This window comes from Corapipo altera, unplaced genomic scaffold (assembly GCF_003945725.1).
Source record: "Corapipo altera isolate COAL_440 unplaced genomic scaffold, ASM394572v1 47, whole genome shotgun sequence".
NCBI classification, from domain to species: Eukaryota; Metazoa; Chordata; class Aves; order Passeriformes; family Pipridae; genus Corapipo; species Corapipo altera.
Window position 1 is genome coordinate 6,913,733 of NW_020884897.1, and position 17,682 is coordinate 6,931,414.

At 37.1% G+C, this 17,682-nt stretch overlaps 1 protein-coding gene across 1 annotated transcript in view; it reads left to right on the plus strand.

Moving 5' to 3' along the window:
- Positions 1–17,682, plus strand: part of PTPRN2 (protein tyrosine phosphatase, receptor type N2) — a 648,310-nt gene that overhangs the window by 154,046 nt on the left and 476,582 nt on the right. The window contains exon 3 of the mRNA XM_027648381.1: positions 7,263–7,376. Within this exon, the coding sequence (XP_027504182.1) occupies positions 7,263–7,376 (114 nt within the window). The remainder of the gene's footprint in view (positions 1–7,262; positions 7,377–17,682) is intronic.

Consider the following 17,682-nt stretch of genomic DNA (forward strand, 5'->3'; position numbering starts at 1 on the left):
GTTGATGTTCAGAGGATTTTGATTACAAGCTCTTTTTTCTTAGACACATCACAACTAAAATAGAATATGTAGTTTTGCTTAGAAAAGGACTCTCCATATTGCAATTAGAAGGTCTTGGTTATTTTTCCTCAAAGGTTTTCTGGATTGGTCTCTGTGATCAAAACTAGAGGTAGATAGTTTCTGTAGTGGTTATCTGGATGTGGAAGATATTGATTCAGTCATTGTTTTCTAATCCTTTATTATCCTAATCACAGAGCCAAAACCATGGCTTTCATGCTACATAGTTTCCTAGGCTGTGGAAAGTTCAGGTTTGGTTCCCTAAGAAGTCCCAAGTTATTGAAGCATTATTTAACTTGAACATTAGTTCTAGCAGCAAAATGTTAAGACTTGCTTTCTTTTTATCTCTAGTTTTTCCTTTCCTAAAAGTCCCTCCTGCCCTCTCCTCCCAAGGCATGGCCATTATTTCGGTGGTTGCAAGGTCCAAGTATGACCTGTTAAGGCTGAGCTTCATTTCTATGCTCTGAATCACAGAAAATAGGCATTGAAATCTGGACCTCTCATTCTCTTAGCTGAATAACTTAGGGGTTTTTTGGAATCAGGCAGCACTTCTTTTCATGGCAAACCTGCTCTCCTCTTGCTTTGTTAAAGTGTAGCTCACTTTTCCACATTCCTTTCCTTCCCCCCTTTTGCTATACTGAGGATTTTTTACTTTCTCTACATTTTACATATTTCTGTTGTAACTTAAAAAAAATCTCTCAAGTGAAACTGTGCATAATGCTTTGGGACCGTACAATCCACCACTTAAATTAGCAGGTTAGCACAGAAATAGTTCCTGAATTTATATTTCCCCTCTGTTGAAGGTTATATCTTACTTTTTTTGGATGATGGACTGAGTCCTCCAGAACTTGCTCTGAGAATTATTCCTTGAGACAAGGGGACTCTAAAGCCCAGAGGAACTATTCACGCTCAGACGTGCCTCAGGATGATCTGGAGCTTTGCAAATCCCAGCCCTATCAGAGTATTTGCACAACAGCTAACTAATGCCGCTGTTAATGTTCACTTTTGTCTTTTAATATGAGCACTTTCAGAATCACTAATATCCCATCCAATTCTTTTGATCAGCAGAAATATTCAGGGGTTTTAGGTTTGGGGATTTTTTGAAAGTTGACCAGCTATCCACTTTTTTCCTTAAATATCTGTGTCCAGAGAGGTGAGAAAAGGCATTAAATCTTGTTAGAGTTTTTTTATAGGACTGTTAGGTGATCTGGCTTTCAGCAGAATTTACAAAGTTACCTTTGCCTCCCAGGCAGCAGTTTATTTAGTAGGTGAGGAAGAGTGGATTTACTGGACAGTAAGAATTATCCACTGCATGACATTTTTTTTGTTGGATTAAAAAATGTCACATTTAGAACATCTTACTTTGTTGTTTTCTGCTTTTTATGGTGCTTCTATTAAATCTACATAATAAATCTACAAAAATATGCTATGTGTTTTACTTGCAGTTGAAGATTTACTTTTACTGTGTAATGTTTTGTGCTTCACACACTAGCAAAAGCAGAATACCACCACACACTCGTGCTAAAGTCTATATGCACTTTGCTTACTGGTCTTTATAATGCCTTACTTCCAGAAACAAATATCACAGCCTTTTATTTTCAAATCATATTTCTTCATTTTAAATAACTGCCTTAAAAGCTTCCACATGCCTGTTAGCCATTAGGATAGGGAGGGACAGAGTGGACTGAGGGTGACTGGAACGGGATAGCTCTGTATTTCAGTTGGAGTCAAATGGATATGAGAGCAATAAATTCAGAAGGTGAGTAGTGTGTGCTCCAGGACTGATCCCTGTCCACTAGATGCCACTATTACTGCTCTGAAATGAAAAAAACTAAGGGACCACCGAGGAAAATAACCAAGGACTACCGAGATAAGCAAAATAAAATGGTAAAAAGGCTTTAAAAGTTGAGCAGGGGGGATTGCCCCCTCAGAAGACCAGACTCCACGGGGCGCTGCGGGGCTGCAGGGCAGCTCCCCCTGATTGCAAACAGCGGCTTCTCTGCCGAACCACTGCAGTGAGACTTGTGAGGATTTGCTGTTTGGAAGCGTTAGAGTCACACTTTCAAAGCACTGAATGAGAAGTGACGCAGTAGAAGCCACTGTTGCTCTGTCTGTGTGATCTCCATCCTACTTGTAAAGAGAATTTAAAAGTAGAGGTATAAATTATGAACAAATCTTTTTTAATAATTGGAATATTAATAATGCGTTGTTTGCTGAACAACTTACTTGTAAATCTTGATTGTGGATTTGTGTACTATATGTTCTGTAATAAGCCTCCTTGCAAACGACTTAATGTCTCCAAGGAAGAGTAACATTTTATTCTTTTTTTATTTAATTTTTGAAAAAGGATTTTGAAAACAAATGCCATACTATGAGAAATAGCAGGGAGAGAAGAGTAAAATACTGTAACTGTCTCCTTCATACTTCCTAAAACATTTAATGTCTGTGACCTTGAAGTCCGGCATCAATGGACTTTTGAGATGCAAATATTATGCTTCCCATTGGAAAAGGATTTAATCTCTCCAGTAGGCAACTCAGGCTCTAACTGTGCAAGCACTGACCTTTTCATTAGTCCTGGACTACTCTTGTATCTTACAGTACCTTAAACCACTAGCTGGGGGAAGGAGTGTGAAGTGATGTCCATATTCAGTGAGAAGAAAGAATTCTTCTCTTACAGAAGGTTAAGTTGCTGAAGAATGATGCCCATTGAAAACTCTGCAGAAACATCAGAGGAAGTTCTCTGGTTAGCTGCAAGAGCACAAATGATGCAGGAAAAGGTGGCAGAAGTTGCCACTGGACACACCATTGGCTCTGTGGACTTTCTGTTTTGTATCACGACTCAGGAGCAAAGCACAATGGATGCACCACGGGGCAAAACTTAGTTTTAGCTCTACTTTATAATTTTTTAAAAATTGTGAGGCAGTAAGGGGAAGGAAGCTGAAGTGTTGCTTGGCCCCTGTGTGTGAGTACTGTCGCTGTGTGGAGAGCTACCTCTTTTCTGGCTGCTGCACAATGTTTGAAGAGCAGAAGAACCAGGTGCTTCAAAGCATCTGCTTGAAGGCTCCTTTGCAAAGGTCACTTGTCAGCGCCATGTGAAAATTTCACTGCATGTAGATCTAAATAATTAATTACTATACAACACAATCTTTTAATTTACATATATCAAGCTTTCAGCAGCCTGCAGACAAACTCCAGTATCCTTACCAGTTTGCATAGCTTTGCTCAGTACTAAAAGATGATCAACAAGAACTCATTCTTTTTTTTGCTGGTATTATTCAAAACTGTGCCAAGTCTTGGATGCGTCTTAGTTTCAATCATCAGATTAGCCATACTGAGTGGTTCCAGGATAGGATATGTTTCTCTTGCCAAGGACAGCTTATTGTACCCTGATTTTTTTTTTTGAAGGAAACACTACCTAAAAAGAATTTAATGAATCAGCTGCCCACAAATAGTGCTGCCTTCAAGGTGAAGATTGTCACTCAGTGCAAGCTTCCAAAGATTTTTTAGTGCCTGTTAAGCACATCATGCCTGTCTGCCTTACCAAGTGAAAATGCTGGCCCAACCAACTCTTCAAATCTGTTTCAAATTATAGGTTTTACATAATTCTGTACCTAGATGTCAGTCATGAATGCAATGTGGTACTTCCTCAGCAGGTAATAGAGGTCATAAATATGCACTAATTAATGAGAATGAGCATTAATAATGAATAATGATGGGCGTTTTCTGTTCTCTTCTAAACCTTTCTCAACAATCATACTTCCAGAACTTGTGTTTTGACTTGCTCATGGTTTAATCTATCAGTTGTAATTTTTTTCACTAGAATTTGATAAATACTCAGTGTAAATACATCTACTATGCTCCGGGGTATTGTCTTTAATAAAAGAGGTTTGTCTGCTACTATTTGAGGTCTTACTGGACACCTGAGTTAAGTAAATTTATGTATTTTAATCTTAGCATCTAACTTTGTAATATGTAAATATTTGTCCAAATTCAAGATTTTAAATAAAAGCTTGTAAAATTTTATACTTGCATTTCTTCTCAAATGTTAAACCAAAACAGCCAAACAGATAAAGAAGCATCTCACTGCCTCCTTGGGTATATGGGTATATTATTCCTCTGTTTTAGTCTCTTCTTTGGAAACAAATGCAGAAGCTGTCTAAAAGTCAACATTATCATGCTGTTAGCACAGATGTTGCCAGGTCTAAGTATAACTTATAAGACATTATTATGGAAATTTCAGACACTACGTTTTGCTAACAGCAAATGATAGCACTTTAACAGCAACCATATGTGTGTATTGATCGGTTGTCTCAACCTTCCCTCGTTCTGGGCATGTCTAAAGAGCAGATGTCCTTTGCACAGTACATTCCTTCTCAGAACACAGTTTTAATGAAGGTTCAGTATGAACATGCTCTCAACAGCTATAGGCAGACAGAGCATGGCATTATTAAAACATCATTCATGCTTTGAACTTCCTCTGCCCTGTTACACTCACTGTAAAGGCTGGGAGTTTTTCCATTTTCAGCAGCCCCACATCACACCGTGCCCGAGGCAGGTACAGCTGGTCCAGAAAGATGCACCACGTATTGACTCACTGTAAATGTCACAGAAAGATTGGGATAACTCATAGCAGACTAAGATGGACAGTTCTGGAACATGAGCTGTAATTTAAGTAAAAATGGGGTTCATGGTGGGCCATAACCATTTCCAATTTTGGGCCACATCATGCCAAATAGATTTCTTGAAAGGTAAAGAAAGGCACCTTTTACAAATTTTTCTTGGTAAAATGGGTCTTCCTTGCCTTTCCCCTGTCCCTGCTGCAATCTGTGTAATTTCAAGAAAGTTTATTTAAAAGGTGCCTTGAAAATTGAATGCTCAACCTCAATTTAACTTTTTAAGTCTTAAATCTTGCCTCAGAAACCTTAATAATGTAATAATTAAAAAAAACCCCCACAAACCAAAACCAAACAAAATGACCCCAACCGTAAAACCAACCCAAGTAAATAGAAAAACCTAGGAAAATTCCCACTTTTTTAGAAAAAGCAGCTGAACTATGAAATGTACTATTTGCATGACTCCAGTTCAACTGTAATCCCCAGTATAAAGATCCTCTGTATTTAAGAGTTGGTATTTGCCAACCCCTCCTTGGGGGCATCGCTCTGCTCCACTCTCCTCATACTGCATTTAGCAGAGCCGAGCACTATTTGTGGTTGCAGCCTCTTCAAAGCTCATTATGCCCATATTTCAAGTACAAAAGCCAAAGTAACTTGCAGTTTCTCCCTAAGCAGTCCCAGTGTTTTTGGATAGATTGTATAATGCAGCTCAGACTCATGTGCTAATTGTTAATTTTAGAATTCAAATAGGTTTTGTTCTATTCAAAGGAAGTAGGCTACAGGTTTCTGAAAACTCTAAGCTTAGGAAAAAGGGTCTGGTCTCTTTTGGAGTTTGTGAGTGAATTAGCTTTTGCATCCATGGAGATACCCTTAAATGATACTTAATACAAAAAACTCTAATTTGTACTTAATGTGTATGCTTTTCTGGACTCTAAAATAAGATTATAATTATTTTTAAGGTACATTATCTCAAAAAATTATGGAATATTAGTTGTTTATATAAACATAGATTTTGTCCTAAGCCAGTAATGATGGTATTCCAAACTGGAGCTCTCTATGTCAAGCTGTTTCATTTTGAACAATCTTTTTCCTAACACTGAAATGTTCTTCTATTCCTTTCTGAGTCAGAACCTTATTTATTCCTGTTATCCATCCATTTACAAGTGACTGATATTTATATACTTTGCTTGTTTCCAACTGCAACAGGTTTTTAAAAAGAGGGGTTTTAATCTGCTGTTAGGCTGCTTTTTACATTATATGGCAGAAACCCAACCATATCTTTCTATGTGGTTTCCAAATTAAACTTAGTTTCCAATAGCAAAATTAGATTCAGATGTAGGTTTTTGATTTGGATTAACTTAATTTGGCAGTTGTAAGTGACAGGAGGATTGGAAAGGCAAAGAAAGAAAAAGTTGGCTAATTTCAATGAGGTATTTGTGTATAACTGTGAGGGCTAATAATGCCCTTTTTCTGCATCCTGGTTTGGTTTATTTTCTTTTATGCCATTATTTGTGTTTAGTGAACAGCTGGGCCAGTAGTTCCCATTTGTAGTCCTTTAGCTCTGTGAAGTAGCACAGAAAGTAATGGACGCTTGCAAATTAATGCTTACCCTTATTCTCTGCTAATCTGGTGTAACTCTCCTTTTGGAGCGTAGATGTAATATCAGAGCAGAAGTAATTACTGTGTTAAAACTAGGATTGCAGTAGAATATTTTGCTAATTAAACTTGTTGCATTTAAATTGCTTCCTTTGGATCACTATATAGAAGAGAACTATTTTGAACAATAAATGAAACCACTTTCTTTCTCAGAAACCCAGAATTGCAGATGGTCAGATTGTATGTGAAGCACCTAGGCTCTGAATTAGGCTTTTGTATGAAAGAGAGAAAGGTAATTTGAATGTTTGAACTCCCTGTTCCTCCCACACATACACAGGAAGCTTGCCTCAAAATGAACAATTCTCTAAATAAAGACTAATAAGAAGCTAAATTAATTAGAAGGTGTGATTTGAAAAGACATTGATGAGAAGAGTCTGTCATTTCAGACAAATGGAATGGAGCTAAATAAATTAGGCCACATTAATATCTCATTGTTCTGTGAGCAGCTTTCTTTTATTGCATTCATTAGAGGGTACTTCTTGAAATGAGCCTTTACTAGCCATTATGGATTCAGTTCTCATTTACCAATGCCTAACACACAGCTCCTGCATTAAAAATGTTTCAGCAAATCCTCATAGTTTCTGCAGATTAATATTTATATTTCTGGATGCTGCACTTTTCATCTGCAACATAGTAGGCATTGAACATTAAGTTTTTTCCCACTGAATTGTCAGTAAAGGATTCTTGCATTTAAACTGTATGCATAACTTGTACAATAGAATATTCCTACAACTAATATTCTTTCCAGTATTTATTTTGATAGAAAATATCCTGTCTCATGACTTCAGTAGTCCTTTGATAGCTTTTTAAAGTGTCTTTTAAAAGGTTCCTTCGGCATATAATTAGGATCCATTGGAAATGCGCATCTCATCACACTGTTTTTCCTCTCAGAAAACAAAATGTGTATTTTTCCTTTTCTTTTTCTCTCTCCTGCAGATGGAATATTTGGGAGATGTCAGCGAGTGCCAGTAATAGACATCTATAAATATGACATTTCACCCCCTGTTCTGCAGCATCTGAAGATCATCCTGGAGAAGCTCTCACACAGAGGTACAGTAAAAACTCTGGAGTGGGGTTAGATGCACTGGGGGTTAAAATTCTTTGTGCTCCCTCTGAGGTGATGTCTCCAGAAGTTTTTGAACACAGTGTATTCTAGGCCCTGCAGTGTAGACTTTATAAAAATAAAAAGCCTTTGGACTCACTGAATCTGCCACCAAGTCCTGGGGAAGCAATTCCAGGAGAGATACTTCTTCCCTGCATAGCACATGTCTGTGACTGACATTATACTAAGAAAATTTTAGGGTCTATGAATGCTGGTATTGTATAAAGAAATCAGCAGGAAAGAAAAGAAGTTTGTCACGTATACTTTTGCCCCACAGCGTGTTTCAGGGTGCATGGGCAGAAAACACACAAGTTCCAGTTAGATGGAAAGAGTACTTAACTTTCGAATGAATTCAGATAAGCAGAACTGCTCTGATTTCATTACAAGCTGTATCTAGTCTGTTTCTTTTAATTTTTGTTCAGCTTTCCAAAGGTAATCTCTGTGCACTCCAAAGCCAGAAAGGATGTTCTAGCTTCTGAATGGCATAACTTGAACTAACAAATCAAAACTTGGATAAAGTGAAAGTCAATAAGGTGAACAAACCTTTTAGATACCAATACATGAGATAAACCACTTGTACACAGCCGCAGGACCAAGAAATCTTTGTATTCTAAATTTTTTCAAGAATTTTGTTGGAATGGTTGATTTTGCACTTGCATCATCTGTGTGGATGTTTGTTCCTACTTTCCAGTCACAACCTTGATTGCAAAGTAGGAATATTGTATTAACATGATGTTAGTTCAATGATGAGAGAAAATTGATTTCTCAGAAGTTTGGGGCTGTACTCAGAGACTGGACTTCTAGTTTGGAAATCACTGAGTTAGAGGATTTAAAAATTTTCCAAGCATTTATTTCAGCAGCCTGTCCAGATGAGACAAAGTCAGCAAAATTTGATTGTAGTAACTCCTGTCTGATTAACAGTCACATGTGAATAGTACTTGTGTCTCTTTCACTTGTCATTTTCTAAAGGCTAAGTAATGCAAGCAGATTTATGAAAATACTCTTTTGTCAGGGCAATACTGTGTGAGTGGAAAAACTAGTATCTGGTCTCTGAATATAATGAGGAAGGCGAGGTGGGGGAAGCACAAGTCACCTAAATTGGTGTCTGAAGTGATCCTGCATGCATGGACAGGCAGCAGTCACTTATATCCGCTGACTATGGGTCGTGTATTCTGTGTAAAGCTTCCTCCACGAGGATGTCAGAGGTAAGAGACCTGCAGGAGACTGATGTTCCTCTGAAGGGACACATATAGCGGGTGATGGGATACCCCAGGTCATCTCAAAGGATGCTTACCTGTCTCTGTCTCCCTGCTTACCATAAGATTTTGGTTAGTTCAATGGAATGATTGTAACTTACCCTCACCAAGTGCTTCTCTGATAAATAAACTGACCCTTTCTAGGATCTTTGTTGTCTTCAACCCACCTCTCTTGATTTAAATGTTGCAGAAAACTGCAGTATACTTCTTTTAAAGAAACTTGGACTCTTAAATTTGGTCTTGTCTCATAATTTTTCACAGCAACAGAATGACAAGGAACACACAGTTTGAAACCGTGGTGGAGAATAAAGAACTTTTGCTTTTATCCTTTTTTATTCGTGACATTTAGAGGTGCATACACAAATATGTATATGCTTTGAACTGATACAAAACTCTGCAAGCAGTTTCTGTGGCCTGTGGGTATCCCAGTGAAGGGATTCTTAAATATATCTGTGAAAGATAACAGAATGCTGGAATGCTTTTGCTCAAATGATTGATGTGATAAAATCACTTTTTTTTTTGGTTTTTTTTTACTCTCAGTATCTTGGCAAATTTTCTTTAGTGAGGACAGAAATATGGAAGGAGTAGAATCAATACAGGCTATCAGATTAATGGATTACTGACATCAGGTTGCTCAGACAAGATTCTGCTGTTTGCTGGTGCTATCAGATGTAATACATCCAGCCCTCAGGTCATGTTGTCTGGCTGTGATGGCCACTTGCAGTGTTAATGCTGTTCTCCTGCAAATTGTGTTCAACATGGGATGACCATTTCTGCAGTGTAGATAAGCAAGACATTGTCAAAACCATGCAAATATTTCAGGCAACCACCAGAAAGGGCTTCATTTTTTCAGAGGTCTTATTTCCTTTAGCTATGCAATACTCCATTCTTCTTGTCATCTCCGAAATACTACTGTCTAGCTCAACTTGGTGTTGCCCACCTTCCCTGGAATGGAAAAGATAAGGGACAGCATCTGTTCTCTCCTTTTTGTAAACAGCAGGACAATTTTCTCTTGAAAGACTATAGAGTAGTTCTTATGGTTAGCAAATTTTTTTTTTTCTCCTCCTAGCAATAGTCTGTTTACATCTATTTCCATAGAATTTAAAAACAAAAACAATAGAAAACCTTGCAAAATGTACATCCTTTTTCTTCCCTATTTGCTGGTAGCTTGTAAGTGATGCCTATATTTGAATCATGGTCCAAACAGAAGAATGTCTGGTGAGATGTTATAAAACACAGGACAATGTGGTGTGAATAGCAAACAGAATTTGTGACTCTGCCAGCTCGAAATGTTTACTACAATAGGAAAGCATAGGACAGAGGCTTAGATGAGTGACACACCTGATGATAATCTGTTTAATAAAGGACTTTGACTAAAATTGAATTCAGGTTTCATAATGATATAGTTTTTATGTCTTCTTTACACATTGAGTCTATCTTTGTCTACACTATCTACTAGTAGATTGATGATAGAAACGAATGTCTTGGAATATTAGATAGTTCTCTATGATGAAATGATCTATTAGCATTCAAATACCCTTGCTTATGGCATTTTCACTCCCACTGTCCTTGAAGCAGTCAAACCTTCAGGAAGAAGATTTTCTGAAGGTTTCATTTTTATGTGTAACTGTCCGTATGGGAAAAACCCTTCTCACAGTTGCTGAAACACGATGAATCACTTTCCGAAGCTGGTGGTGCTGTAGTTTATAATATATAATAATTTGTGAGGAATTGAAACTTTTTGCATTGTCTGATAAACAGGACAGACAGAAGGATGGGACCAAATAATCTGAAAAGGGAAATGTTGGAAGTGTCAGCATAGAGGAGTGAATGAGTAGTGCCTGAAGGAAAGGGAAATACTTATCCCTCTAGTTGGTCTTTTGTTCTTCTGCTTCACCTTGTCCAACCTGGAAGAAGATACTTCTTGGAGTGTACCAAGAATGATAAATCTATGCATTTCCTGGTTTGAGCTAAAATACAGAAAATATTTATTTTCTTTACTTAAATGCATTCAATCGATTATATTTTTTTTTTTGTTTTCTTCTTGTCATGACAATATTATTGTAAAGGCAAAATGATCACATCACTGAGATTCTTAGCATGACTGTGGAGCGGTTTCACACTGATTATGGACCTATAAACCATGAAAAACAGGATAGGAGGGCTAAGCATGGGACATTATAACTCCAAGCATGAAGCATAAATAGTACTTGAATATCACCATAAGCAATAATAAGGGAGAACAGTAGTATTTCTCAGCCTGGTTACTCTAAGAGGCATTTACATTTGCTTCATAGAATAATTTCTGACCACTGGTTAGAAACAGCACCATGATGATAACACGGTGCTAACTCTGTTAATGTGCAGCTGCCACAGCAATGAGTGTTACTTGACAGAGGAGCTCAGAGATGGAGGCTGAAGGACACACTTCCTTAAAGGCATCGGAACAAGGATATTTGCAGAGGGTCACAACAAATGCCCACCTGACACAGGATTCTGCCTCTGGGACTGGGCACTGCATGTTTGGAGACAAAACATAATGAAAGTCCAAGCACACATTTTGCAGTGCTCGTACCTTCTCAGCATTATGTGCTTGGTGTCACACGGGTTAGGAGATAGAAGTCATATTTTTGTGTTTACTGTGTGCTCTCTGGGCACTGTTTCTAGTGCAGTTTGACAGGACACTCTGTATTAGAAATAAACCTTGTTAGACTAATAATCAGTACTTCAGCTTCTGTCTTGTGTTTTAGTTAAAATGTAGCTACACTACAGCTATTGTCCCTTTAGTGCAGGAACCGTGCAGTGTGACTATTTGAAAAACAAAGCAGTTGAATATTTTTTAGGGGCTTTTTTATGTGACTTGGAATAATTCCTAAATAATTCCTCAGTATGCTTGCTGCTACTTAATTTTTGCGGTAACACCTTCTTGTTCAAAATGTTACTTTCAAAGAAAGCAGTTTATTTCACTCTATTAAGAAAATCCTGCTTAAGGTATTCAAAAATCAACAGTGTTATTAAGAGAACAGTAGGATATGCTTTTAAATTCATGTAGCTTAAGTTGGTAAGAAATTCTGGAGAGGTTCATGGGCTGTGGAAATTGGCAACAGATTTACAGACTATTTGAAAAAAACAGCACTTTTTTCCTCTTACTTGATTTCTTTGCAACTCAGGAAGTTCTTGACAGGAAGAAAAAATTGTTTGTCTGAAACTGATTTGAAGCAGTTAAGTGTAAGGTGATTAATATAACTTTGCTAGAAATAATTTTATATTCTTACAGCAAATTTGTTTAAAAAACTGAAGTGATTTACAATCAGTTAACTTGAAAATTGAAATGAATGTGACTTGTCACATACGGCTTGTGAATTACAAAAGGGTTGCTAAATATTTCTTTCAGTCAGGACTATTTTTCAAGGAAAAGTATAATTTGTTACTGCAGCAAAGGTAAGACTTGAAAGTAAACCTTTGTAAGCTCAGTTTTGAAATAAACTTAAAAGGAATAATGCAGTTCTTGCACATATTTGTGAGGAGATTATCATATCATTAAGGAGGTATACAGAAAGCTGCAATCCAGAGAGGTAGGAGAAAATTGTCTTTAAATTCAAATATTGATATAAATGAAGGCAAACTCTTCTTTTGGCAGAGAGCAGTGTGTTTACATCTGATTTCCTGGGCACCAGCTTGCTCCAGACATCTGTCTGTGAAGCAGATTCTTCTCCTAGATGTCCTAGGTGGCTGCTGAAGCCAGGAATTGAAGCATAAGCCCCATGACGAGCTACAGTGGAGGAACTCAGCTGGGACTGGACATGTTTACCTTCTCCTGGTATCACTGTCACGCTGCCTTAACTTTTTGGCTCAATGGACAAAAATGTGCTGAAAAGGTTGCAAAAAATTCCTGCCTTGTTAAGTGCTGAAGCACCACTGACATTTTTTGGTCTTCAAAGACCTAAATAGAACTTCAGAAATCTAAGAACGAGTTTTAGTAAAAGCAAAAAGATTTATTTATAAAGCAGCAGAAAAAATACACTTTGAAATCCTGTTTTAAACACCTGTGTGTTGCACAGCACAGAACTAAAAAATATTTTTTTTTTCCTATTTGGTTCCTTTTATGGTTGCTCTGCTTACCAGGCATGATCTGACATGGCATTGACTTGTTCTTTGCCATGTAATATATTTGTGAGAAATGCTCTTTTCAGGAAATTGGTATTTAGCAAGAATATAGTGGAATCATAAAAATTATAGGAGTGAAACAGAGTCCATTTATCAGGGGAAAGATGCTACAAAGTACAGAGGAAATATTTTTTAATATATATATTTAGTTTTATCCTCATCCATAACACTGTTGTGTAAAGCTTTTTGATGTTGCAACATTTGAATAATGGGATTTTTTGAAGACATATATGTCATCCCAACAGCATCACATCCCTTTTGTTTGAAAAGAATGATCAATCAGAGCTTTTACTTGTGTTTTTGATAAAATAGCACATTAACTATTATGTTTGATAGAAAGGAGAAAAGGTCTACATGTCTCCTTTGTGTCATGTTCCTGTCAACTAGCAGTGACAATTGTCAACTGGGATCAGGATGTATCAAGTTCTTTGTGGCCAAGGTAACTTTACAGCTCTTCTTCCAAGGGAAACATAGAAATTAGTGATAATATAATGCAAATATCAAAGACTGCCGATCAATTCCTACATTGTTTCCTTTGTTTTGAAGATGTCTGTGGCGCCTCATGGACTTTAACCTCTGCATTAATGTTTTGTCTTTCCCATGAAGCTCTCTGTGCTCTCTGTTTTGTGGCTTGTTCTCTTTCTGGCCTTTGAAATTTAGGGACTGTCTGTGTTTCTTCCTTCTGTGGAAGAAGCAGCTCTGAACTTCATTCTTATTCTCTCATGGTAATAAAAAAAAATTAGCACCTTCCAAGGGACCATTGGGCCAGGTAAACACTGGATTTGAAGTGACATAGGTACGTAATATGTTTTTAAAGCACACTTGAAAATGCAGCAATCAAATTACAGTTCACTATCAGTTGTTCCCACACTCGGAATGCCAGTAAGTATCAATTCAAGCATGAGATTACTTCTTTAGCTGCTATATTCTCTAACAACGCTACTTTTGGAAACTGTGAGTAACAATATAGCATATCCAAACTAATTATGCCATTTTGTACCATTAATCTATAATTATAGCCCATTTGCATATTCAACATAAGACTCTTTTCTTTATCATTGCACTACCAGTGCTTTCTTCCTGATTTGTTTATAGCTAGGGAATTTGTTTTCCTTTTATTTCTATATTCATTGCATTTCCTCATCTACAGCTTTTATCTTGATCTATGTGGCTTCATGTTCTTTTAAGACATCGACTCTTAATGACACACAGTATTTGACATATTTTTTAGGTTTTTAAAAGGTACTCTAAATTCTGAAATGTTTAGGCTTTTTCAAAATCATGATTTTAATCTTATTCATACAAAACCTCAACAGGAAGATCATGTCCCTCACACAATCACAGTATGATTGAAGCTTTACTTTGTTTTAGTGACAAGTGTGAATTCCCAAAAAAGTTATTTTTTCCATTTGTTGTACAGAAAAAAAGATTGAGTTTTTCTTTTCCGCTTAAGATGTTTTCACTCCTTGCCTCATGGGTGTGGTAAAATGCTTCTGACAAATGTAGCAGTTTCTTGAAAAGGCTGAGGGATGTTACATATGTATTTTAATTCCACCTGTGCTTTCTTTCATGCTGGTTCCTAGCAAATACTCACTGTATTTCACAAGCTTCTCCTGTTTTGTGTTGCCTGAACATATGTGTGTGGTCACGGAGAGACAGAGCAGTTCATGATAACAAAATGGTACTATGCCTTCAACACTTTCCATTGCTCAGTTTTTCTTGTACAGCTTCTCCCAATCTTAAAATTACAAAAAAAGGACTTTCACCCCATTTTTAGTCTTTATTCTTGTTGCTGTCTGGTTTCTAATTAAGCCTTACACAGACCTGCACTGCATTTCTAGCTAAAGAATCTCCAATCTTTTAGGAGGTCTTTGAATGTTCTTCCTGTTTGACTTGGCATGTGTCATACGTACAGCTATTAAACTAATTTTTCTTTCTGTATCCCAATTTGAGGTTTAGGGGGGAGTTTGAATGCTGTATTATCACATTTCTTTATCATGGTCAGATGACTGATTTTCTTTTCCTTATTTTACATGTGAACTACCCAACAACACAAAGCCTCTGACACAGAGAAAGTGGAAGGCTCACGAGTCTGCAATTTTGAGAAATTTACCTTTTTTTGTTCCTTTTTTTTTTTTGTTGCATTTGTGAACAGCCAAAATTCCTACCTGAGCATCTTCTAGTTGTTTGATACATTCCTGGAAAGCTGTGCTGAGCCTTCAGGTGTTCCTTAATCCCTTTCTTTGAAGAGAGAGTAAGGAAATGAAAACACTTTAGCACTCCTGTTCAGTTTTTTCTAATAGTTTGATGAATTTCAGGTCTTTCCAGGTAAACTCTATGTTCATTTCTGATAATGTTATAGTTAGTGATGTTCAATATAGCGCTAAACATTGAGCTTTTTGGTTTTTGTAGTTATTAGGTTTTAGCTCATAGTCCCATTCAAGACGTGGAAGGATTTAATACAGCCAATACTGCAAAATTTTGTAAAGCCCCCTCCTAATTCAAAATGCTACATGATCAAAAGGTCAGATATTTTGTTAACTCATATGCCTTTTACCTTTGCAACTCTCCATGAGGTAAGTCTTTTCTCTGTAAAATTCCAGGCTTCTCATTTGATCAAGAGTGTAAATATGTAAACACAATACGCTTCCAACACAGAAAGATACCTTCTTTCATCTCCTACATTTTCTGCCCCCCAAATTTAGCTGGAGGCACAGCACTTCCATGCCTCTGTGGGGGCTCCCTTCTGTTACCCACTTGCCCACATCTCTGCATGGAAGCAGCACACACCCAGTTTGTTTCCGTGCAGAGACCTGAGCCCCTTGCTCACCCTACGGAGCCCTCCTGAATCTTTGCTTCGCTTCCCTCTGGGGTAGCTGCCTGGCAGCATTCCCACTGTCAGACTCCCAGCCCCTCCATCTCCTCCAAGTTTCTTGCTGCTCCTACAACCTTTCTTTTCATGCAGCTCGTTCACGGAGTGCCAATAATTTCCCATCCAGGAGAAGGGCTGGTGCAATATGCTTGTGCTAGGTGACCCCTTGGGCCTCTTCCCCTTAATCTCCTTCTGGTATCTCCTGTAGCTTTTCTTCAAAAAAAAAAAAAAGGAAAAATTTTAAAGGTTTGGACGTTTCATCTTTAAATGATAATACTTTGAGTCTTCAAATCATAATTGATATTCATCATCCATTAATTTCTAACCTGATAGACTGATTATATTTACTCTAATTTCAGAAATACTCTAAATTTCCTAGCAGTAATGAGTATCATCATGCACTGAAAGTATTTGCTAAGGTCAGTTCTGTGTGACTAGGGCCACAGAAAAAGAAACTGATTAAAAAATTCATTAAGATAAAAATCATTCACCTTAACGCTCCATAAAATATTTATGAATAGTGAATACTTCTACAGAAGTCAGAAATGAATTGCAAACAATTTATAAATACAAAAAGGGTTAAACTCTCCACCTAATGAAATCATAATAAATAAGTCAATCAGCCCTACATAGAATGGAAAATGCATTATCTTATGTTTTGGATTATAGTTCTGATATTAACAACAGTCCTCATGGAAAACTGCAAGACTGGGCATTAGCATGTGTTTACATATATATGGGAGAGACAATGATAAAATATTCTTCCCTTTTCTTCCATCAAAGTGAACTTTGGACATTGCCTGCAGGCCTGAGCAGAGAGCAGCGAATGCTCAGAAAGAAAGACACTAAATTTAAGTCTGAAATTAAAATGTTCATCAGCACTGGAAACTTCTTACTACCCATCTTATTAACCCATGAGGTAATTCCACCAGTCAATAAATAAAAATGGAATGTGACCTTCAGTGGTAGTTGCTTAAACTGAGAGAATTTTCTTTAAGCTGAGAATAACCTTAGAAAGACTGGATAAAAAAATCAATTCAGAAATGAGAAAAATACTCTTGAACCCATCTTGTCATAACTCAGCTTTTTTTTCCCTTGTGGGTAGTGCAAAACCCGTCTGCTTTTAAATTTTAATTAAAACTTAGATTAGTTATGATCATCTAATCTTTCCTTTGCACTGCAGTGTCTGATCACTGCCTATAAGTATCCAAAGTTTAATCTGCTTCTAGTCCTCTCAGATTTGACAGTCTAATTAAGTGCTCAACTTTAGCACTTAGTATATAAGAAATTCCACTTCATGTTTCTGTTAGATTTTAGATAAAATTGGTCACTTACCTGTTCTGCTAAAATATTTCTTTATGATTTTATTGTTTCATCTTGGTACTTCATTCAGCTCCTTTAGGAACCAACAGATTTCCTTCCTGCATTATGCCAAAAAATTATGTGAAGGCTCAGCCTACCATTGGCAGTAAAGCATTACTGGCATTGTACTGGGCTGTCTTAAAGACATTGCTTCAGTGTCAAAATTAGTATATAAAAATATATGAACACACAAACATTGTTTCTAAGAGTGGTGGCTCATAGTTTATAAAATCCACTGTGTTTTTCTCCCCAGGGTATGGTGACTGAACAACATGTGCGTAGATCTCTGTTATTTCTTGCACACGACTTTGCCCTTCTCTCTGTTGGCCTGTTCTTTACTTCTCTTCTGTAATCCTTCACCTCATCCCAGGTTCCTTGTGACTAATTGTTTTCCATTGAACTTTGAGAAGAGATGACATTCGTCTCTTATTCTTAGGTCAGCAGCTAATCAACACAGAGAACTCTAGGACAAGCCCACTGTTTCCTGTTAAGGAAGTGGATCTTTATCCTTATGCCAGTTTGTTCAATGTGTAGGCAGGTGATCCACATTCTGGTAATGTCAGCACATGTTAGGTGGATGAAGACTTTATTTCAATT